The sequence below is a fragment of the Stylophora pistillata genome, chromosome 8 (genome assembly GCF_964205215.1).
Source record: "Stylophora pistillata chromosome 8, jaStyPist1.2, whole genome shotgun sequence".
Classification (NCBI taxonomy): domain Eukaryota; kingdom Metazoa; phylum Cnidaria; class Anthozoa; order Scleractinia; family Pocilloporidae; genus Stylophora; species Stylophora pistillata.
This window is the reverse complement of record NC_142526.1, coordinates 20,500,888-20,525,093: the sequence shown is the minus strand read 5'-3', so window position 1 is coordinate 20,525,093 and position 24,206 is coordinate 20,500,888. Positions and strand designations below refer to the sequence as shown.

General features: G+C 40.9%; 2 protein-coding genes and 1 long non-coding RNA gene across 3 annotated transcripts; 1 reads left to right on the top strand and 2 right to left on the bottom strand.

Annotated features, from left to right (window-relative positions):
• Nucleotides 1-984: 984 nt before the first annotated feature.
• Nucleotides 985-2,715, bottom strand: LOC148725412 (uncharacterized). The gene is made up of 2 exons (XR_015991248.1): nt 2,206-2,715; nt 985-1,130 (listed from the first exon to the last, which is right to left on the bottom strand). It is a non-coding gene; the product is annotated as an uncharacterized LOC148725412 (long non-coding RNA).
• A 1,343-nt stretch (nt 2,716-4,058) lies between these two features.
• On the top strand, nt 4,059-7,961 carry LOC111324555 (matrilysin). Its single transcript, XM_022928152.2, has 6 exons — nt 4,059-4,209; nt 5,056-5,426; nt 6,080-6,393; nt 6,959-7,003; nt 7,320-7,422; nt 7,854-7,961. The coding sequence occupies exons 1-5, from the start codon at nt 4,135-4,137 to the stop codon at nt 7,418-7,420; spliced, it is 906 nt and encodes a 301-aa protein (XP_022783887.1). The 5' UTR covers nt 4,059-4,134; the 3' UTR covers nt 7,421-7,422; nt 7,854-7,961.
• On the bottom strand, nt 7,116-12,283 carry LOC111324556 (elastase-1). The gene is made up of 4 exons (XM_022928153.2): nt 11,993-12,283; nt 10,617-10,829; nt 9,479-9,694; nt 7,116-8,804 (listed from the first exon to the last, which is right to left on the bottom strand). Exons 1-4 carry the CDS (start codon nt 12,081-12,083, stop codon nt 8,455-8,457), a joined length of 870 nt encoding a protein of 289 aa, XP_022783888.2. The 5' UTR covers nt 12,084-12,283; the 3' UTR covers nt 7,116-8,454.
• Nucleotides 12,284-24,206: the final 11,923 nt, after the last annotated feature.

Below are 24,206 nucleotides of genomic sequence, written 5' to 3'. Positions count from 1 at the left end.
CTCAATGTCAAAACTCTTCAGGGGTTGAAATTATTTTTCTGTAGGTCATATACCAATCGCGACTTTTTCGCCTGCATTTCACTAGTGCAATTTTCACGAGATTGGAATTCTCGCTTTTCCTTGATTTTTTTTCTAATTGGCTGTTGGATTAACTTTGGTTTTGTTTCGAAACTCATTCGAAAAGCACTCTGCATAGCGGGACATTGGAGTTTGCGTTATAGACCACTTTCATAAATGGCTGCCGGATTAATGTTCTTTTGTTTAAATTTAAATTAGCCCTTCTGGCCTCGCTTGAGATAATGTATTCTTTTGAATTTTGTACTGGAGAACGAGGTAAGAAGGGCTAATTTAAATTCAAACAAAAGAACATTAATCCGGCAGCCATTTATGAAAGTGGTCTATTGGTGGTATTGGACAGTTTTCTCTTGGTATTGAATAATTTTGATCTGGAATTGAAGTATTGCCCTATATTCTGAACCTGCGGGATGCCGGAGATTTTTAGCAGTCTGAACGGTATCAAGAATTATCCCCTAAGTCCTCCACAGCCTTTCGAGCTTTTTCCAGTTTCCTATTCTTTCGGAACTGAACAGGCTGAAATCGAAAAAAAAAAAAGAGTGACTGAACGTTCATTACAAATTCTTAATTTTGGTTTCCGTGTTTTTTTTTTTTGCTCTAAACGTAACATACGGAGTAGTGGTTTCAGCATAACATCGAGTCTCGACTCGATATTGAAGTACTGCGGTATTTGGTAATTTTTTTGCGACGCTTTGGAGTTTTCCGAATTGCTTTGCGGTATTATTGGTGTTAAAAACACCCTAATGTCCCATTTTTGACTGTTGTCTGGTGGCTTGTACCATGACTGGCTGGTTCAAAAAGAAATTTCTCCGTAACGTGAAGGCACTTTCTATCCTTTCCTAGACTATAACAGGAGGATCAACATCAAAATTTAAGCCAATCAATGCAAAGTACTCAGGACCTATTGAGTTCGTTTGATGAATAATCCATTTAATCAATCCTTCGTTTGTTTAAGCTATACAACTACTCGTGGTCAAAGCTAACAATTTTTATGATTTTTAAAGATGCTCCAGACGTCGTACCTTTCAAAATGCCAGTAGTTTGGATGCGAGTACCTATATGATCGCGACAAAATGAAGAAATTAAAAAATGAAATAGATTCTAATAGTCTACTAAATGCATAAACAATAAAATGGCAATAATGAAAAAAACATTCGGCGAAACTTTATATCCTGTACTAGTCGAGAACAAAATTTCAACGTTTGTCCGTCATCCTAAATGCATGTAATTTCACTGCGCTACCAAAATTTACAAAATTAGGCAAATAAGCCAATCAGCAGAGCAAAGCCAAGCCAATAAGCAGAGCATTTAGAAAAAGCCATGAAAAAACGATACAATTGAGATATTGTATAAATTCAGCAAAAAAAGGCTCAAAGAGAAAAGTGAATTAAAGAAAAATAACGGCGAAAATCTAATGCTTTGTTCTTGATTAGTCCCATTACTTTCTTTTGTATAACTTAACTCAAACGTAAAGGAAATTTTTGATTCAATTATTGTTTTTATTATGATTTCCATAATAGACAAAGTCGCTGATTAGATGAGTACATCAAACACAGCGGAAACAGGAAAACAGAACAAACTTTGACTTTCAGGAGAAAGATCTGGTGAGAAAAGACCGTGAACAGCCAATAAAAAATTGGAAGGTTTTTTATGCTCTTTTTGAATCAGTTATATCTTAATCTTGCTGCAGCACTTAACTCCCTTCAGACCACAGCCTTAATCATCACATTTCATTTACCTTCTGCGCCCAAAAATGATTATGGTATCTCCTGTTTGGAACAGAAAAAAAGGGTTGATTTTCCGAAATAAAAAAACGCAATTCCTAGAACGATGCCGGCAAACTACAGAAAAAGCTGCGAAAAATTTTTCAATGTATGCAAACCTTTTTCATTCAACCTAGATAATTCATTTTTAAGACTCGGAATTTTGTCGTCATCGGCGATATTGAACAAACTCTAACTTCGCGGATTATTATTGATGTCGTTTGCTAAATGCTGAAAATGAGCTGTTGGGTTTATTATCCTTCTTCTAGTTGACTAATAGTTTCTTTGTAACCGGTAATTACAGTAGCTTTTTCAGAGATAGTGCGATTCTCAATAATTGCTCTTCATTATAAGTACATTTTCCTACCAACGCAAATGATTCATCGTCCTCTGCTTGGACGACTCCTAGTGCCAGGATTGTGGCAAGGAACGGCAGCGACCACATGTTGTCGACTTCGAATTCTTCTTCGAGCAGACCTTCTAGTCTTGTTGTACACTTTTATGCCTTACATACGCTTTGAGTTGAATCTCTGTTCAAACAAATCAAAATGGCCGCTCCTCAGGGGCACAGATGCGTAAAGCTGTTAGATTAAAACTTGAGGTTTTTATTAAATCTTGTTATTGTATACGATATCAGCTGGTTCGACTCAAGGACAGAAACGCGAGAATGCTATGAAGTGATTAAATTATGTCAGGTTGCCTTCCTACAAAAGCTCAGTTGTGTAAAGAAATTGAAATTAAAACTTCACATTCGTATGGATATTTTTTGTACCAACATAAAGCTGTTAGAATAAAACTGCAACTTCTAAAAGCTGTTGAAACTCACTCTTCAAATCATATCAAACTTCGTGAATTTAATACCAACATAAAGCTATTGCAATAAAAAAAGCAAATACTGAAAATTGTTAAAAACTCTTCAATTCATAGAAAATTTCGTTTTTAAATTGCCAGAGGTATTCTGTCTTGTAAAAACACTTTCTAAGGGAGATTTAATCTCTGGATAGTTCCTCCTTAATGAGTGCTATAGAAATCCGGGAAACGTTAAGAGAAGGAATCTGTTACAAAATGCAAATCTGCCTATTTAGTATTCAGTGTCGTATTATTGTAAAAAAAAATATAAATTATCTTTGTTTGCATCACACCTTGACAAGACATGCTCACTCCTACATGAAACGACAATGTATCTTTGGCGATATATTATGTTGTAGCATATGCTAAAACAGTGGTGAGCGTTGAATGCGTTCTCTGATTAGCAACCCAAACTCCGATTATACCATTACTAGTGTTCTGATTGTTCACTCAACTCCGGTTATCAACTCATATCCTGGGTCGCCTTATATGGAAATGCTTTGCGCCAACTGTTGTGGAGCTGGATTTAGCTTCAGATATCCACAGGTTAAGGATTTTATGAAATTTAATAAAAAATAATTCCATCCGCGGTTGTTGGATAAGAGATTGGTTATATAGCCAACTTATATCCAATGCGCGCTCGTTGAATAATCGTTAACTATTCACCTTCGGGCAACTCGTGCAGAGTTTGCACCCGAAAATATTGTAATCGTTGCAGGATAAGTGAGTTAAATGATATTTCTGTGCTATGTTATCGCACTGTCTTAGTATATAGTAAAACAACTATTTACCTCAACGTCGGTGGCAAGAGGTGGATATTTACATCGCCATTTAGCAGCTCAGTAAACACCCACCACTAGCCACCTCCACTTCGGTGAACAAATTCAAGGAGGGTGGGGCTACTGTCTACGCTGTACCACACCAAGTGATTAAACTATGTGCCAGGTTGATATCTTGATATTTCATATAACAGCAGATATTTTTCAATAATTACTCTTTTAAAACAATTGCAGGAAAGGAAATAATGATAAAACACCCTTTTTTGGAAAAACATGCACACGTCACCATACTTTAAAATACTGGAATGCGCAGCTCTCTTCTTGAAACAAACATCTTGAAAATTGCTAACAACATTCATCCCCGATTCACTGCTTGTATAAAAACACACAAGTAAATGAAATTTAGAAAACATTCAGTTGTGCAAACATCAGTTTGAGCTGTTCTTCCTTCTGATGCAAACATAGAAATTACTTTTACCTCGAAAGCTTACATCACCTTTAAAGTGAGCAAATTCAGGCCCAATTGCAAAAACGCAATTTAAATTTTCTTAAGCCTGTATTATCATAGCTGTTTACGAAATAAAATTCAGTGACATAAAAATGACTCAGGAAAAAAAACCAATGCATAAAAAAGGAATCGCCAACATCTTCGAGATTACTCGAACACCATGCTTTGGCTTTTAGTTCTCGCCTTTGGGGCGCTGGCCTCAACTCACGCTGAAGATGAAGCTACAGAGGCTCTGGTAAGGGTTCTTGTTTTTGCATTTATATATGATAAGAGAGGAAAGGTATGTGATTCTAAGTTGTTTAGCCACCTGAGCTTCAATTTAACAGTTCATGGGTATATTCATCTGAGTGAGATTTGTGTGCTTTGTACGTTACTCCTAAGTGTTTTGTTAGGCATCGCTGTTACCCATTAATACTCCTGAATGAATAAAATGCGCTGTGAAGATATAGTACCCTGCCCAAAATCAAGACACTATAATTGGGGTCTTCAATCCCTTGCTGCGCGGCTCAGTAACCAGTCCGTGTCTACCACGGGTGGTGAGGAAGATGAAATATGTATCTGTACACAATATACCATTATGTTCTGTTATCACTCGGAAATTCAATTCGACTTTTTGAAATTCGACAGCAAATTAACGGTGCACTCGAAGTGTTCCCGCTTTGAAAGTGCTTTCATTTTCGCATTGCATGTTTGACAAGATGATGGGAAGGACAAACTCGGTTGGTAGACAAAATGTAACAGCGCTGGACTCGAATGATTCGCCTGAGATTCCAAGAAACATCGCCAGCATCTGACGAGTATTGTTCACCTTTTTTACTAAAACAAAAACTACCATAACTGTTTCTTGGTCCATTCAGGATCGTAGTTTCATTCCAAAAAAATATACACTGAAATTTCCCGGCTTAACCGCCCCTAATGCTAGAAATGAATACTATTTTCAGTTATTTGACCACATTTTTTTACCGATACGAATCATTGACTCACAGCTGAAGTTACGCCTTTATGTAATATCTTCATTCTTGTCCTCCCATTTTGTTTCGTTTATAACACACCGTCTCTCATCAATTTTTCCTTGTTACAGAATTTTCTAAACCAGTACCACTACCTTTCGACCTCAAGATCTGGAAACCACGATGTTAATACAGCAATCAAGAACTTCCAGCGTTTCGCGGGGCTGAAAGTCACCGGCCGACTCGATCGTGCAACAGTAACGCTGATGAAAAAACCGAGATGTGGAATGCCTGATGACGTGGCAGCCAGGGGTCGAGTGAGACGTTACAGTACTGGCTCAAAGTGGAGGAAAACGCATTTAACGTATTTTATTCAGCATGGTCGAGACCTACCTCACTCGCAACAAGACCGCATCTTCCAAAGAGCTTTACAATACTGGGCTGATGTCTCAGGCTTGTCCTTTTCCAGATCCTCCAGTTCTAGAGCCGATCTTAAAATAAGGTAGGGTGCTGTAAGAGTAAAAATGACGATTTTGGTATCAGTGACGACAATCTTCAGAATCAGTCACTATTTATCGTCGGGGAGGGGGGTAGGGATTTTAGAGATCTCATGCGATATGGTTTTTAGGGGGAACGGAGGGGGATGATCAGTCGTCGCCAACAGATTATAAGGGGGGTAAGGGGGAAGGCAATAGAAGATTGACTGCGAGTGAAATGCCTACGATGGGGGGGGGGGGGGGATGATGCGAATATTGTAGAGACTTAAGGAGAAAGAGGTAAAATTTTGTAGTGACACAACCAAATTCTTCCAACCCCTTCCCTCCTCCTGACGAATAAAATGTTGTCGCAGGTCAGAAATTCAAGAAAGGAAAATAAGTTAAAGAGCCTGTTAAGTTACGTATAATAACCAGGGGAATTAAGCGATAGAACAAATTTTTCCGCACTCTATAACGTGATAAAGCCACGCGAGATGTTGGGAGAACACTCGCACAGATTATACATTACGAGCCGAAGGCATACATAATATAAGGGAAATAAGGCCCTGCAAAAGCTAAATGAAAACTTCAAAAGAAGGTAAGCATTTTCACGTTTTAGTCTTTTGAGCGTCCATAGTACTTTACCTCTAACTGTAACTACACCTCTTTATTTCCAAAGTTTCGGATACAGATCTCATGGAGGTGTATACGGTGAAAGGAGATGCAATTATCCATTTGACGGGCCGGGTAAGGTCTTGGCACATGCGTTCTTTCCATCAGATGGCCGCGCCCATTTTGACGAAGATGAAACGTACACAGACGGGCAATCAAGTGGAACAAATTTGTTGTGGGTTGCCACCCATGAATTCGGTCACGCACTGGGTCTTGAACATTCTAATGTGCGTGGTGCAATTATGTATCCTTATTATACGGGATACGTTGCAAACATGCAACTCCATTCTGACGACATCAACGGCATTCGATCCCTCTATGGTACTGTCTGGTTTTGACTGTCGATGCTACTGTTCATGTTTGGTGTTGTTTGTTTTTCATCTTACTTGGCTTAATACGTTATTTAGTGTAGTCTGTTAGTGTTGGGGTTAGGAGATCTACAAGCCCTGGGCATAGTACAGATTTCTTTGTTTTATGCCAATACGTTAAGTCATTTGGCCTTTACCGTGGACACCGTTTGACCGTTTAACTCCTCAGCAAGATCTGATTATTAATTCTTCCCATCTGGCTGCTACACATTTCCTTGGAAATTAGCGACGATCAAGTGGTATTAGATCAAGATAACAAATTCCACCTAATTCCTTTGAGTATTCTCAATACCTATTTACTGAATTAAGTAGGGATATTATGAGAAATTACTTGTTAATCAACTCCGGGAGTTAAGGCGTTGATAGCTTTTAATCGTATTAAACCCACTGACCAATTGTAAATTCCCATACATTTATTCAGACTGAGGGCTGAGTCATCATGATCTCTTCCCTGTTTTCCAGTCCTAAAAACAAACGGTCGCCATACCTGCACTGATTACTTATTCCCTCCTTTTCAGGTTTTGGCGGGGGTGGAGGGGGCGGGGGTGGAGGTGGCGGTGGCTGTAAGTATAAATTTTGTTCTAATCGAAACATATTTTCAGATTATTTATCATTGGACCGTCCATCACCGACATTTTGTCATGTCGAAACAAATAGATTGTAAAAGCAAGCAAACAAACGACAAATGATATAATAACAATTAAAGGTAAAAAAAGTCAAAAGCTTTTCACTACTACGGTTGTGTGTGATCCTTGAATATGACAACTAATTTCGCATTTCTCAAAATAATGAGCCCCAAGCCGTAAACAAGTAATTACTGCGCTAACTAAAGCGATAATCATTGAATAAAATTGTAGCGTGTACGTTCTTTTTCATTAGCTTGTAGAGATGGAAACCCAGAATGTCACCTCTGGAAGTATCTTTGCCGCAAGCATGACTACGTGATAAGAAACTGCCTCAAAACATGTGGTCGGTGCTAAAGGTTAGTTTAGGCTAATGCTTAGAAATATTGATAGGGCATGCTACCCTCTTACTCTACTCCGTTTAAAGCGAAAAGATATATTCACTTTCAGTATAAACGAGAACCAAACATATCGATACTAAAGAACTACTTTGGAGTACAGCACTGTCCGTACTTAGAAAGCAGGACACAATAGATGTGGGCCATACTTTCTGGCGCCGCACACAGCTTAAGAAGCATGGGTAGAACTCCTGCGACGGAATCTTCATCACAAGTTAATTGTGGGATGCAGCCTGATAAAACAATTTATGTGCGGAATTTCCCTCATCGTGCGAGGCTCAAATTTTCTTGAAAAAGATATCTCAGGAAGATCGTTGATAAGGATTTCTATATTACTTAAACTAGTCCTTTGGTTTATGTCAATTCATTTCTTTTTTTCTATCATGTTACAGCTTCTTGGTGGGTATTCTTCAATGTGATGCCCAGAAAGGATTGATCTGCTCTATATCAATGATACAAGTGGTGGGTGAACTGAATAAAATATGTGCTTCTGTGAAAAAGGAGTTGTTTTCAATGTACATCATATTTAGTGACCTGATGCTCTGGTTGCCGTTTTTCAAGTTAGGTCGATACATGTCATTACATAGTGACTAAAGTAGGGAGGGGAGGGTACGGAAGTGATACTACCCCTGATTTGCAAAAGTAACAATAAATGAAAACTAAAAGATTCTGGTACGGTATGCCACTAAATTCCACGAAGACGTTTAGACACTAAGAAGAAGACGACTCAGGGGAGTCTTCTACTGGAAACTCCTTCTTCTGAATACTCCTACTAATGGCTCTTAAAAGCGAACAACATGCTCAGAACAAGAGACACTATAAATAGTTGTCTGAAAGCTGAACAAGCACTCGCTGCACCACACTTCTGAGAAAAATACTTCATCGTTCCTATCTTTTCATTGAAGTCAGTTTGGACATTCGGGAAATCATCTTACCGGAGCTGAGATGCTCAGATACTTAAGACACAGTTTAGATACATGAGAGCCGAATAAGTTAATAGATGTCGCTGTTTTTTATATGATCTTCGATCCATTTCACGAAAGAACTGACGCGGGCGAAAACCGAATAATGTCTTCCGCCTGGACATCCTGGTATCCCCCAGCTCACAGCACCCCTCAGAACAAATTTTCCATCCTCCTCGCATACTAACGGTCCACCACTATCACCATTACATCCACTAATGGTTTTTCCTTCACCGAAACCGGCGCAAAGCATCGTTTCGTCGTCGATAGGCTGGAAAAAGGAATTTCCAATCCAACATGTTGAATAATTGACCGTTGGTAACCGAGCTTGCTGCAGTTTTGGGGTTTTTTCGCTAGATCCAGGTTTCGAAACTCCCCATCCTAAGAATGATTAGAAATTAATATTTATTCATGTGCAATATGTCTGAATTTTAACTTTACGACAGAGGAAAGGCCAAATAGTTTTTGCGTGACTGAGGTTTAAAAAAGGGCTACATGTATAAGGGAACTCTCCAAACTATGAGCTCAGCCCTTGCATTAGAGACATTAACTTAACGATATCACCAAAAGATGAATAAAGAAAAACAAAGTCCAACAAAGAAAATGAAAGAGCCTATCCAGAAAGAAAGGAAACACAAATTACAAAAGGGCATTTCCAAGCTTAACGTGACGTGACGTGACAGGCGTCGTTTGAGAAAGCAGTTGAGAGGAGAAACACGTCTTGTTTGAAAGACTTTCGAAAATTCTCTCAACACGCCTAGTTTTAAAATGAGGCAATGTATACACGGGAAAATTCTCTTAATGCATTCATGAACTATTTCTGGAAAACACAGAGAGCGCAAAGTCACAACCGTGTTCAGTGGCCCCTTATTTTGGGTGAAAAAATAAACGCAAAAGGAAGGAAAGCCGGCAGGTATACGCATAAAAAACCACCTCCCCTCCCCCCTCTGGATCCGCTACCTACTTTCATTTGAACTCATCTATCAACCAATGAGAGCGCACGTAGTACCTTAAATATTCTATAAATCCTATGACAGATAATGTTACAAGGGTACCTGTCAAGTAACACATCTTGCCAATAGCAACTCTGTTGTTCTGCTTCGGAAGGCACACAAGATTCACATCTTTATTAAGAATCGCTGGTCTTGACAGTTTAATAAGTGCAATGTCGTGACCATATCCTGATATCGTTTGATAAAACCTGTTTACGTACAACTGCGAAACCTCGAAACACTGCTCTGAAGGTTCCTTTTCCGCCCAATCATGATCTCCTATCAATTAATCAGTAAATGAAAAGTCAGTCACATATTCATCTAATTATAGACTATGTTTCAACTGTAATATCATTTCGCTGACAGAGTTTGGGATCTACTGGGGGGGAAGTCTTGCGTGGGAGTAACGTGGCAACGGTGAAACTCCAGATCGAGGAAGATTGCCAGTAAGATGAAAAGCCTATGGACTTTAAAGGGTTCCAGTGACTATTTTGTAACTTAAACGCGTCTTCTGTAATTCATTTGTTATCTGAGCTAGATACATATTGGGGAGCCACCAGGAAAATGGCATTTTTGACTGTATCACTGATTGTAACTTCGACTATCAATTAAAGCGTTTTAAAAAACGCATTTCTGTAATAAACGAGTCATGAAGGCGACCACTCTATCAAGTGAACCGAAAAAGATAATTCTTGTTCCTCACCCAAAGAAAAAAAGCTATGTTTTCCCGAAGAAATACAGGTGATAGTCGAGTTTCCATAAAGAGCTTCTTTAGGAGCCCTTTAGCGGTAAACAGTGAAAAAGCGGAGAAATAATATACGCTTCATGTATGGTCCCGAAGAAACATTTAGTTTTGTTTTCCCGAGAGTCCCGAATCAACCAATTGCAGTGCTCGTATTGTCGAGGGAAAGTCTAGGTATATAACAATGGTCATTGTAGCTTCGCAAAGTCCTGGAAACCTGTTTCACTGAAAAAGGAAACAATACAGCACAGAATTTTAGGGACAGCTTGAGCCGTAAACCTTATACCTAACCACGAAGAGTGCGTATTGTTAGATAGTGGATCGTCTTTCTTGTAGAGCAAACGCAGGATGCCCTGGCGTTGCGATGCCGAGAGAAAACCGCCACGGAAGGAAAAATCAAAAAATCGTGCCATCCGTTCAGTGGTGCATCATTTGTTTGACACCCCTATTAAGACAAACCTAAAATGACGCCGTATATTCTTGGATCCGGGTGGAAGGCCAAACAATGGGCTGCAGTGACGATCCATTCTGGATGAATCAGGGACGCACCACACTTGTGATTCCACTTTCCATTTTTGTCCTGGAGGATGATCCTGGCTTGCCATGGCCAAGAGTGAGGTATAGCTTCGTCACCTCCAATCACTCGTGGTAGAGGAGGTCTCCGACCACAGTCTGCGGTGAGAAAATACCTCCTTTAAGTAAAGCACTTTCTTATTGCTCATGCCTTCAGTATTACGCAGAGTGATTGTCTATATTCCCTGCTTATCACATTCAAGTGAACTTTCCTTGACTCGACGGCTTTATTTTAAACTTTTATTTCCCAGAGGTGAATACCACGCAACTTCTCATTAAAATTCCAATAAGTTTTCTTGCAAACAGGTTATGAGAACAGCTTATAGCTCATCAGCTAGGGGGTGTTGTTTTGGAAGAAGACCAAATTCCCAAGTCTAATTTACAAGGGATAGTATGGCAGTAAGCAGGGAGAATTACTTATTGGATCTTGGAAGTTTAAAACGCTCGTGGCTAAGACAACGCGTTGCGTGACAAAACCAAAAGGCCGCGAGGGAGACTGAATAGGTGGCTTGCAACCAATCTCTAGAGACACAGGTAACAATGGTGAAAAGAACAAATGCTGGTGGACGAGCAAAAGGAGCTAATGAGATATCTATTGTTTACGTCCACCAACACGGCGGCAATGACGTAACGAACAAACCCGCAAAAGATAATTATTTAAACAATATTCCCCACTTAGATTGAATTCAAATACAACTTACACGTAATAATTAAATAACAGGTTCCTGTTATAAAAAAAAAAAGAAAATTTGACGATTGTTTCGTGCGCAAATTTGTGTAACTAATAAGAGTAAAGGGTGACGAGAGTCTTTGGTGTTTAGCTACGTGCAAATTTGTGTCATGCAAAACATCACGACTGTTTAATGAGTCAACACGTCGACTAGGAACATAGTCGGTTGATGAAAAAGTAGACAGTAAAAATTTCTTTGTGGAGATTTCGTTTTCACAATATATCGATAGCAAGGAATGATCCGATTTAATTCCAATATTAAAGTAAATACACAATTCAATTGCATTGTAATATTTCAAATTCCTGTTATCTTAAATTCATCGATCCAACGGCAGTTCGATCGATACTCACTACAGAGATAGCACGATCTAAGCAAACTCTTTTGCTTTCATTTCTGTGAAAATGAAAAGCTCAGAACTTCAAAGAAGAGCCAATGAATTTAAGAAAGATGTATTCGAAGAGAGAATCGAGTTAACAAAGATTAATCAAACAATTGATGATACTGAATCAATAGAAATAACAAGTCACAAACCTTCTAAGCCAAGACACGACAAAACCAAGAGGAGCAAGATAACTGCTATCTGAAGTATGGTGTAACTCGTTCTCTCCATATGTAGATGCATGCAGTTGGCGGTAGTAATTACAGTACGGTAACGGCTCTGACTGCCGCCATAAATGCAAGCGGAAACTGGAGAATCAGATCACTCAGAAGTGCCATTCAATATGTCAGTTCGCATTCCGATAGCGTGACATTGAAAACACTAGACCCTCTGAGGAGCCATAACTCAGGCTCAGCGAGCCGAACAGTTCCAACGAATTCTAGAAAACGTGCTCTTGGGTGTGAGCAGTGCTAATCTGAGACTTGAGTTACAGAATGTGGGCCATTAAACCAGGTGAATAAACGCCTTGTCGGGTACTTAACACGAAAAACATCCTCGAGGCCAAGTTGTTCCGTCAGTGCATGCAAATCGGGAATTCCCTTGTCCCCGAGGCTGTCATCGCCACCTTATTTATCCACCTGAGTGTTAGGAACACAATTAAAATCACTTGCGAGGATAATATCGGTGTTGTGGTTGGCGTAACGCCACAAATTTGCAAAAAATGTAATGGTCGGTGTAATTGTTAGGGGCGTAAATATTTACAATTTGGACCGAGTGACTATTTTCTTGAATAGTAGCTGCAACAACACGGCCGGCCATGTCGGTAGAAAAGTTTTCGATTTTAATTGTGCTCCTGGGGTGGACAAGCAGGTCCACTCCGGCCGAACGTGTAGTGCCCGGAGACCAGCGCGCGTGACCGCCCCATTGTTTTGCCCAAAGATCGCCTGTTGCGAGATCTGGTAAATGCGTCTCCTGTAGGAGACAGTTGTCGAAATGGCTGTTTTGTAAGAAATTGAAAACTTTTTCCCATTTGAGGGAATCGGCAATGCCACTGACGTTAAGCGTACAAATGGACACCGCCATTTAGAAAAGAAAAAAATTCTATTTATTATATATATATATATATATATATATATATATATATATATATATATACATATATATATATATTATGAGAGGAAAAAAGGACGTAACTACATTTCCCGACAAGCCTGTTTCGTGAATCGCTTCACTCTTCAGGGGTTTAAACCCCTGAAGAGTGAAGCGATTCACGAAACAGGCTTTTCGGGAAATGTAGTTACGTCCTTTTTTCCTCTCATAATATTTATTCTGCTCTGCTTCAACGTATTGAGCACTGTTCCACGCGAAAATCGACTTGCAGACTTCCTATATATATATATATATATATGCAGTTAGTTATATATATATATATATATATACATAGGAAGTCTGCAAGTCGATTTTCGCGTGGAACAGTGCTCAATACGTTGAAGCAGAGCAGAATAAATATTATGAGAGGAAAAAAGGACGTAACTACATTTCCCGACAAGCCTGTTTCGTGAATCGCTTCACTCTGTTTCCGTTATCTATCCATGGAGGTCTTGGCTTGCGTCTAAGCTTCATGTTTGGTACATGTTGATTGACTGCCGCGAGAACAAGATCTTGGAAATTCGCCGTACCTGAGTCAATATCCTCACAGGATATGTAGGAATCCCATAAAATGTGAGAGAATGTATTTCTTAGACCATCAATGTCAGCTTTATCATATCGGTAAACTAATCTTTGACTGTTTTTCGGCCTGTTGAACTTTTTCTTGATCGCGAAACAGACTGGGAAATGATCTGAATCAAATCCATTTGGGTGCACAGTAGTTCCTTCGATGAGTGATTCATGATTCGTCAACACAAGGTCTAAGATGTTACCAGATGATAAGGTATTAGTGGCACTGGGACGAGTGATATATGGGTTTGTTTGGGTGAGAAAATGGTCATCCAGGATTTCACAAAAAGTTTCAGTCAAATTGTCTAAAATAGTTGGTGATCCAGTAGACCAATCGACACAGGGAAAATTAAAATCGCCAGTGATAATTAAATCAGCGATTCCTGTACCAGAAGCTTTATTGAGAAATCTCCTGAATTCATCCAAGAACGTCTCTTCAGCGTCTGGTGGTCTGTAAAAAACTGCAAATAATAGACATCGTGTATTACTGGTCTTTAGTTCACAGGCTAGCATCTCCGCATTTACCTCAAGATCGTATCTCCGTACACATGGCAGGTGTGATTTAGTTGCGAGCAACACTCCTCCACCACGCCTACCACGTCTATCCCGACGAAGGATACTATAACCCTCAAGATGTAGATCACGGTCATCAAATTCATGGTCTAACCAAGTCTCCGTCAAGGCAACAATGTCAAAGGAGTCCATTAATAACAAAGCATTTAGGTCGTTGATCTTGTTTCGAATACTCCTCGTATTTAATAATAAGCACTTGGAGAAGCCATTAGCAGAGTGAGGGGAAGATTCCACAGAGACATCAGAGCTTAAGCTTACATTCTGCCCAGTTGAGAAGGACGACTCAAAGAATGAATCAGTGAAGTTAAAAGGCCACCCACAATTTTTGTCACAGAACCACTGCTCATCAGAAGACCCCAAGTCAATATAAGCCTGTAGATCCATGGTAATGCACTTTAGATGGAACCATTTGTTACAACCATCGCAGAGAATCCCTTTCTGATTGGAGCGAACAGACTTCGTACATACATCACAAGGGCACTTCCAAAGAGGTTTTTTGCGAGTTGTGGATAATCCCGGAGATAATGACTGTTCTGGTCCAGGGTTTATTTCGATGTCTCCACATTGTACCAATCTTGAGATATTAAATGTAGAAACAGAATTGGGATATCGAGTCAGGTCTGTACCAAAATATCCCTTCGCACGTGTTCCAAGATGGCGGACTCGCGATGTCAATGCAACAAAGAAGTTTCGAGTCGTCTCCAAGTCTATGACGCCTCCAACAAGATGCAGACGAGTCTTGGGATGAGATAGTCGTATTTTGAGGAAAGTAAAACTATTACAGGCTAAGAAACAAACTAAAAAAGCGGTAAAAACAGGAGAGAGGGAAAACTTACAACCAGCCGCCATGACTACCGCTGATGAAAAACTGTCCGAAAAATAAACGAGCCACAGCACCCGTCCGCCCACCCCCCGACACCCGGCTCCACCCGAACCAGCAGATCCTCTCGGCCCTACCTTAGACCCTGAGGCCAAAATGACCGCCGAAAACGCTTTCACTGGCAACTGGGGTGATAGTGAGGAGCCTTTTACGCCGTCCTCTTACGCAGAAGCCGCTGGCTCCACACAGGACCCCTCCGACATGTACCGCCAGTAGTGACGAAGAGCTTACGGTGCCTTCGAAACACTTTGTCTCCACACCGGCCCCGAGTCCAGAAAACTCCCCGCAAGAGAGTGGGCCTACACAGGCAACTACTACTGACAATCCGCCCCCTTCAGAAACTAATTCCCTCGAATTTTCCCTCGATAATTCCACCCAGGAAATTTCACGGCCGACCGCGACCATCACATCTGGCGTCAAGGCTTTCCTGGACGCTCTCGACCAACAAGGGCCTAACAGAAAAGCGTTCATGGCCGCTGCTCCTGACCCTATCTTTTACAAATGCAGGGGCTATTTTCTCTTCCACAGGCTGGGAAACTACACCAAGGCGAAGGGACGCCTATATAAACTCGCCCCAGTCACACCGGCAACCTGGCGCAACCTCAACGATACCATCAAACAGGATGCCTTCGCCAAACTGTTAGAATTCCACAGGGAGGCCCAACAGGCCTATGAACTTTTTCTGGACGCATCACAATGTTTAATTTAAATTTTCCCGTTTTTCTTTTCTTAATGGCGGTGTCCATTTGTACGCTTAACGTCAATGGCATCGCCGATTCCCTCAAATGGGAAAAAGTTTTCAATTTCTTACAAAACAGCCATTTCGACATCTGTCTCCTACAGGAGACGCATTTACCAGATCTCGCGATCTTTGGGCGAAACAATGGGGCGGTCACGCGCGCTGGTCTCCGGGCACTACACGTTCGGCCGGAGTGGACCTGCTTGTCCACCCCAGGAGCACAATTAAAATCGAAAACTTTTCTACCGACACGGCCGGCCGTGTCGTTGCAGCTATTATTCAAGAAAATAGTCGCTCGGTCCAAATTGTAAATATTTACGCCCCTAACAATTACACCGACCATTACATTTTTCGCAAATTTGTGGCGTTACGCCAACCACAACACCGATATTATCCTCGCAGGCGATTTTAATTGTGTTCCTAACACTCAGGTGGATAAATGGGGTGGCGATGACAGCCTCGGGGACAAGGGAATTCCCGATTTGCATGCACTGACGGAACAACTTGGCCTCGAGGATGTTTTTCGTGTTAAGTATCCGACACGGTGTTTATTCACCTGGTTTAATGGCCCACATTCGGTCGGTTGTCGCTTGGATCGCTTTTACACTCCAAGCGCGTGGAGATCGGAAGTGCGTGACCACAAAAGCGAAGTTTTCCCCTACTCCAACCATCACCTGGTTTCAATTAATGTACAATTGGGGAATTCAAACCCCCGAGGCCGAGGCATATGGAAATTTAACACGAAACTTTTAAAATCGGACGAGTTCTGTACAGAAGTGGAATCTTTCTGGTCTCAATGCAAACTCAAAACAAAAAAAATCCCTTTTCACCGACCCCAGAGTTTGGTGGGATGCGGGTAAATTTCAACTTAAGGAAATTGCAATTTCCCACGGTGTCAAAGCCGCGACCACACGCCGATGCGAGCGAGCCGCTCTCTCGAGAGCATTTAGGGATTGACAATCCCGGGCTGATGCGAACAACGCCGATCATCGTCATCAATTGCTCGAGATTAAAGATCGGTTGAGAGAAATGGACGACGAACGAATTTCGGGGTGCATTCTCCGTAGTAAAGAAGATTGGACCAAGCTGGGGGAAAAACTCACGCGGTATTTTTACCAGCTCGAACAATCCCGCCAGCTACGTAATGCAATTCACGAATTGCGTGTGACTAACCATACAACGGAAAAATCTTGCCGTGGCATTCTCCAGGAATGTCGGGCCTTCTATAAGGCACTTTACACTGAGGAACCGTTAGACTCTGCGAACCAGGACTGGCTCATAAAGCAGCTGGATTCCACTTTGACATCCGAAGATGAAAAATTGAGCGAAGGCGAGTTGACACACGACGAGTGTCACGCAGCGCTTTCAAAAATTGTATCGGCTAAATCGCCGGGAGCAGACGGCTTTCCAGCCGAATTCTATTCCAGGTTTTGGGGATCTATTGGGCCGGACCTTGTGCAGACGCTCAAGTTTTCCTTCCGTGGCGGTTTTCTCTCGGTATCGCAACGCCAGGGCATCCTGCGTTTGCTCTACAGGAAAGACGATCCACTATCTTTAAAAAAATTGGCACCCAATTTCGCTGTTGAACCTCGATTATAAGATTTCGACAAAGGCTTTGTCCAATAGAATGAGAAAGGTTCTCCCTAACATTCTTAACGAAGATCAAACTTGTGGCGTCCCCGGCCGTAGTATTTTTGAAAATCCATTTCTTTTACGCGCTACGATCGATCGCGGGGCATAAACAGCGGTCGGCAGCTGTTGTTAGCCTCGACCAAGAGAAGGCTTTCGATCGCGTAAATCACCAGTTCTTACAACGTGTGCTGCATCGCTTTAATTTTGGGCCCGACTTTCGCAGATGGGTACAGGTTACCTACACGGATATTACCTCCCGGGTGATTAACAACGGCTGGCTTTCCTCGTCGTTTCCCCTCCAGCGAGGGGTACGACAAGGTTGCCCCCTATTCCCTCTGTTGTACTGCCTCATAGTGCCGGGAAACGCTAGGGCAAGCGATCCGCCGCGATCCTCTTATTGAGGGCATCCCCATCCCGGGCTCCTCTAACAAAATCTGTGAGGTCTCTCAGTACGCTGATGACACGACATTAATCCTCGCTAATGATTTTTCCATAATCCGCGCTTTCAGCCTAATCCAGACCTTCGAGCGTGGCTCTGGGTCCCGCCTTAACCCCAAGAAGACCGAGGGTTTATGGATTGGCTCCCAGGCAGGAAGAACTACAGGCCCCGTTAACATCACTTGGGTTGCCGATTAACTTAAAATCCTCGGCATTTTCCTTGGTAATACTAACCTTGACTGTGCTAACTGGGCGGATCGGGTTAAAAAATTCGAGAACCGCCTTAATCACTGGCGCACCCGGACCCTTTCTCTAAAAGGCAAGGCCATGATTATTAATACGCTAGAAGCTTCGGGCCTGTGGTACAAAGCCACGGTGGTTAAAATGCCGGAATGGGTTTACACCCAGATTACTAAATCGATTTGGGAGTTCTTATGGAACAGAAAAACAGAACCCATTAAACGAGACCTCTGTCGTTTACCATGGCAACAGGGAGGTTTATCCGTGATAGATCCCCTGGGAAAGTCCCACGCCCTTAAACTCCGGTGGCTTCCCCCGGTGGGCGACGAGACTTACGAGGCCAAATGGGTCTATTCTGCGCAATATTGGATCGGCTTTTAATCACTGGCGCACTCGGACCCTCTCTCTGAAAGGCAAGGCCATGATTATTAATACGCTAGGAGCTTCGGGCCTGTGGTACAAAGCCACGGTGGTTAAAATGCCGGAATGGGTTTACACCCGAAATACCAAAGCGATTTGGGAGTTCTTATGGAACAGAAAAACAGAACCCGTTAAACGAGACCTCTGTCGTTTACCATGGCAACAGGGAGGTTTATCCGTGATAGATCCCCTGGAAAAGTCCCGCGCCCTTAAACTCCGGTGGCTTCCCCCGGTGGGCGACGAGACTTACGAGGCCAAATGGGTCTATTTTACGCGATATTGGATCGGCTTTTGATCACTGGCGCACTCGGACCCTCTCTCTGAAAGGCAAGGCCATGATTATTAATACGCTAGGAGCTTCGGGCCTATGGTACAAAGCCACGGTGGTTAAAATGCCGGAATGGGTTTACACCCAGATTACTAAATCGATTTGGGAGTTCTTATGGAACAGAAAAACAGAACCCATTAAACGAGACCTCTGTCGTTTACCATGGCAACAGGGAGGTTTATCCGTGATAGATCCCCTGGGAAAGTCCCGCGCCCTTAAACTCCGGTGGCTTCCCCCGGTGGGCGACGAGACTTACGAGGCCAAATGGGTCTATTCTGCGCGATATTGGATCGGCTTTTAATCACTGGCGCACTCGGACCCTCTCTCTGAAAGGCAAGGCCATGATTATCAATACGCTAGGAGCTTCGGGCCTATGGTACAAAGCCACGGTGGTTAAAATGCCGGAATGGGTTTACACCCAGATTACCAAATCGATTTGGGAGTTCTTATGGAACAGAAAAACAGAACCCATTAAACGAGACCTCTGTCGTTGAACATGGCAACAGGGAGGTTTATCCGTGATAGATCCCCTGGGAAAGTCCCGCGCCCTTAAACTCCGGTGGCTTCCCCCGGTGGGCGACGAGACTTACGAGGCCAAATGGGTCTATTCTGCGCGATATTGGATCGGCTTTTAATCACTGGCGTACTCGGACCCTCTCTCTAAAAGGCAAGGCCATGATTATTAATACGCTAGGAGCTTCGAGCCTGTGGTACACAGCCACGGTGGTTAAAATGCCGGAATGGGTTTACGCCCAAATTACGAAATCGATTTGGGAGTTCTTATGGAACGGAAAAACAGAACCCGTCAAACGAGACCTCTGTCGTTGAACATGGCAACAGGGAGGTTTATCCGTGATAGGTCCCCCGGAAAAGTCCCTCGCCCTTAAACTCCAGTGGCTTCCCCCGATGGGCGACGGGACTTACGGGGCCAAATGGGTCTATTTTGCGCGATATATGATCGGCTTTTCGCTGAGCCATGGAATTAAAAGTTGGTCGTTTCTCCGGTCCAATGGCGTTCCCAAGTATTTGGGGGATGTACAACCCCCCATTTATCGGGCTGCTCTCGCTTTGGTCGACCGGCTGGGGGTGGGTTTTGACTCTCTCACGGACCTCAGTGTGAAGACCTATTATTCAAGGCTAACCCCCCCCCATGCCCCCCTGCGGCTCCCTTCCGTCGGGCAGTGGGAAAACCGCTTGGCCAATTAATTTAACTGGGCACATGTCTGGAAAGAAATCTTTGGTGCTGGTCTGAGTACCAATTGGTAGAGCGAAATTGCGTGGCGGATCGCTCACGGCGTGGTTAAAACCAGGGCTTACCTCAAGTCCTGGCGAGGCCTCGGCGTGAGTGATCATTGCGAGGGCTGTGGAGACCGCGAAACCATCACCCACGCGTTTTGCTCGTAGTAGATGAATAAAATATTTACCGTATGATGTAATACAAAAGCGGGTACTAATTACAACGTGACACCAAACATCAAAGGTGTGAACTAAAACGCCAGAAAAGGGTTATAATGCTGTAATTGTTTGTTAAGTTCAGGTTTAGTCTTATTTATACTTTGAGTTTTAAATTAATTGAGTTGGTAGCAGAATCCAGAATACTAAGCAAGAAAGGGAGTATTTGTTCTTACAAGAAGGAGATGCGTTGAAATGCTTAAAAATATGCGAGTTTTTATCGTTTTCTGTATGCTCCTTTATAGAGAAGTGGTCACTAGTTTCGCCTATATAACGGGAATTGCAACCCGCACAAAAAAATTGATTAACTACCATGGATTTTAGAGCATCAGGAGTACGATCTTTAACACTGAACATGTTTTTAATTTTAAAAGAAGTGAAAACCTGTTTGATATTCAAGTCCGATTTGCAAAAGCGCTTAGTGAGTTGTCGGAGTTTAAGGTCCGCTATTTTAGAATAATAGCCGACAAAGGGGAGTTTAAAGTAACGTGTATTATTGTCATCAATGTTCCGGCTATTTTGAGAGGAGGACCCGTCAAGATACCGCTTGAAAGTTCTGTTGAGATAAGGGAGCACACGGAAAGCGATAAAAACTCGCATATTTTTAAGCATTTCAACACATCTCCTTCTTGTAAGAACAAATACTCCCTTTCTTGCTTTAGTATTCTGGATTCTGCTAACAACTTAATTGATTGAAAACTTAAAGAAGCTTTTTATATAGATAAATAAGATCAAACCTGAACTTAACAAACAATTATAGCATTAAAACACTTTACTAGCGTTTTAGTTCACACCTTTGATGTTTGGTGTCACGTTGTAATTAGTACCCGCTTTTATATTACATCATACTGTAAATATTTTATTCATCTACTTGTCTGTTATATAATTACTCACGTTCAGTTACTTATTGATTGAAGATGGCATAAGAATGCCGAAACATGTCTCTCAAAAAAGTTGTGTATTTCTTACAAAATCTATCATACTTGCTACTACTACGACCTTGTGGAAATAATAATAATAATAATAATGATAATAATAATAATAATGATAATAATAATAATAATGATAATAATAATAGTAATGATAATAATAATAATAATGATAATAATAATAATAATGATAATAATAATAATAATAATAATTTAATATTTATATCGTGCAAATTAACACGTGGATATGATTTGGCCGGACTGCATCAGCAGTTTACAAACAATCGAAGGAAACTTATTTGAAGATGCCCCCTCCCCTCTAATTCCCAGTAAACAGGCCAGACCACATCACAGTAATCTAGTGAGTGGGTTCTTTAACGTCCCCTGCCTAACCAAATTAACTAATGAATAGATGCAGGAGACGGGACCTACGGTTTATTCGTCCAAGAAGACTAGATTGTCTATCCATTTCTTGATATTATAGAAAGGTAGCGCATTCTCCGCAGTTATTTTAAGACCTTGAGTGTTGGTCGAACCATCGACCTTCACCTACTGCACAAGAGCCCAGTGCTATAACCAATTGAGCTATAAATTATTTGATTACAAACACAACAAATGAAATAGAGACCTCCCCTCATTCTACAATTAAAATATATAATACATGTATCTAGGTTATTTTTTGCTTCTTGGTGTGGTTTTTTTTGTTTTGTTTTGTTTTTTTATTAATTTTGTCTCTTTTTTTTATTGCATCCATTTTTTAAAATCTTGTTTCAATGTTTTCTATGTACATTCTCTTTGCAATTGGTTCCATGGTGTCATAGTTATATTTTTCCTATGGTTTTGTATAATTTTTCTCCTTACATTTTTAGACATTTCACTTGAACAGCATACAAATTGTATGTCATATTTTGACTCACTCTGTATTCTATTCTGAATGAAATTAATAATTGCATCTACAGTGTATGTATGCCATTGATGTGTTTAATATGCTTTATTGCAGGTGTACAACTGTATATCAGTAGATAAAACAAATGCTTCATTCTGGTACTTTGTTGATGAATACAAGTCTGGAAAGTCACATTAAAAATCCAGTATTTTGATCATGGTTTTGTAAATATAAGTTTTCTAAGCTTGTCCTTCTTTGAGCTTAGTTACATGATAACTTGCCTTTATATATGCTATTCATTAATACATTAACCTCAGCACCACAAATAGCAACACTATTAAGAACATCAGAAGGTGTGACATGGGTGTTCATGCCCAGTTTATTATAAAGATGACTTCCATTTTGTATGGTTGCTCAGTGTAAAATATTTGATTTCCAGTAACTGCATGGAGAAATGACAGAGTAACATAATGAATAAAGTGCTATTGTAGAACACAGCCTATTGTCACAGTTTTATTGATTGCAATATATAGTGTGACTTTCTTTCTCATTTTCCCTCGTTATGTTAGATTTGGTAATATGTACCCCTTTGAGTTCAAACACAACAGGAGATCGATATAAATTCTAAGTTGTGCACAGATGGCAAATATAATGGTACACATGTCCCTTGAGGATGGTTGTTGCCATAAACATCCCTTGCACTAGAGTCAAACACTTTGAAATTACCATTATCAGCACAGTAAATAATAACAACAGCCTTACATTGTACCGTTAAAATGAATGATGTGTATTGTTGTGATATCAGTGATTTGAAAGCTCTCTCCAGGGACACACAGTACTGATATCCCTCAATTGCAACCTCACCTTGTACATTACCAGTGTTGCTAATTTCACTATATTCAAAGTTGTAATTTTCTTCTAACACTGTAAACATTGTTGGCAATCTGTTAGCATAAAAAAAGACTGTCTGGCTAATTGTGACAAACTTGAATATAGTTGATTTCCAATATTCATAATTTGTATCAAATCATCAGGATAGCTTATCCCCTTCATATTAGAGTACACGAACTTTTTCCAGCAAAGTTACCTTGACTGTATGGTGTTACAATTGTTTTCGTACGTTCAACATTGTGCTGATCAGGACCAGGGTTTTACACGGTGTATATCAGCGCAGAGCTTTTACCTGGTACAATTACCTATGTGAGATCCATTCCGTCATGTATTCAGTCACTGGCAAATTACATGAAAAAAACTGCAAGTATTTGACATCCTTCTTTGCATGTACAGTTGTAGTCCAACATCTTTTGTGACTGAACTTCATTAAATATACCGTTTTTCAATGTGTTTCTTTCTTACTTTTCGTACAATCCTAACTTGGAGTTAATTCATTTTCTTGCATATTTTCTAAAGCGATGATTTATTTTGGACGACGTCGGTGTGTTTTTACTTATACAGGTCCAAAAAAAGACTTTGTAGTTTTCTGCTTTTCTCAGATACACGTCCAAATCTTTTCAGTGGTGTTCTGCTTTGTTCACGATTTTGTCTAAAACCGTGGCATTCACATGCAACACGAGTTCAATTACAATACGCATACGTTACATAAAGGGATCTGAATTCTTGCACATTGATCGTCACCATAACATCATTATGCTTTTGTACATCAGTTTGATAGATAACTTTGTCAAGTATGTTACATTCCTCAAGACTATTTAAGCTTTAAATGCTTTCTAATGAGTATAAAGAGCTCGTAAAATCTAAGCCTACACCAATATTGACGAACACATGTAAAATGCTTACTGTGATTTTAAACGCAATGTCGCATTTTACTTTACAAACAACTAACACGACAAAAAGAAGCAAAGAAATCAGAATATTCAGCGAGAAAGTTACATACACGAAATAAGTACTTTTCCGGTTCTTTCGTAGACTACCTTTTGCTTCATCCAATTGATGGCGACTTGGTTGTTGTTGTTTGTATCGTCCAAGCTCTGCTCATCAAGATACTTGTTTTCGTTGACATCAGAGTAGTTCAGTTTGGGAAAGATTTCCATATAACCCCATCATTATATTAATTGTGCATTCCATTTCATGAAGACTAAATAAAAACGTTTCTTTGCAACATTCTATGCC

What these genes read in the sequence shown, in the direction of transcription:
- LOC111324555 (XM_022928152.2), top strand. Translation starts at nt 4,135, where the DNA reads ATGCTTTGGCTTTTAGTTCTCGCCTTTGGGGCGCTGGCCTCAACTCAC. An exon ending in AGAGCCGATCTTAAAATAAG is followed by an intron (nt 5,427 to 6,079) that starts GTAGGGTGCTGT and finishes TTATTTCCAAAG; the next exon opens with TTTCGGATACAGATCTCATG. An exon ending in GGGTGGAGGTGGCGGTGGCT is followed by an intron (nt 7,004 to 7,319) that starts GTAAGTATAAAT and finishes CTTTTTCATTAG; the next exon opens with CTTGTAGAGATGGAAACCCA.
- LOC111324556 (XM_022928153.2), bottom strand. Translation starts at nt 12,083, where the DNA reads ATGCATCTACATATGGAGAGAACGAGTTACACCATACTTCAGATAGCA. An exon ending in AATATACGGCGTCATTTTAG is followed by an intron (nt 9,695 to 10,616) that starts GTTTGTCTTAAT and finishes ATTAATTGATAG; the next exon opens with GAGATCATGATTGGGCGGAA. An exon ending in CAAGATGTGTTACTTGACAG is followed by an intron (nt 8,805 to 9,478) that starts GTACCCTTGTAA and finishes AATCATTCTTAG; the next exon opens with GATGGGGAGTTTCGAAACCT.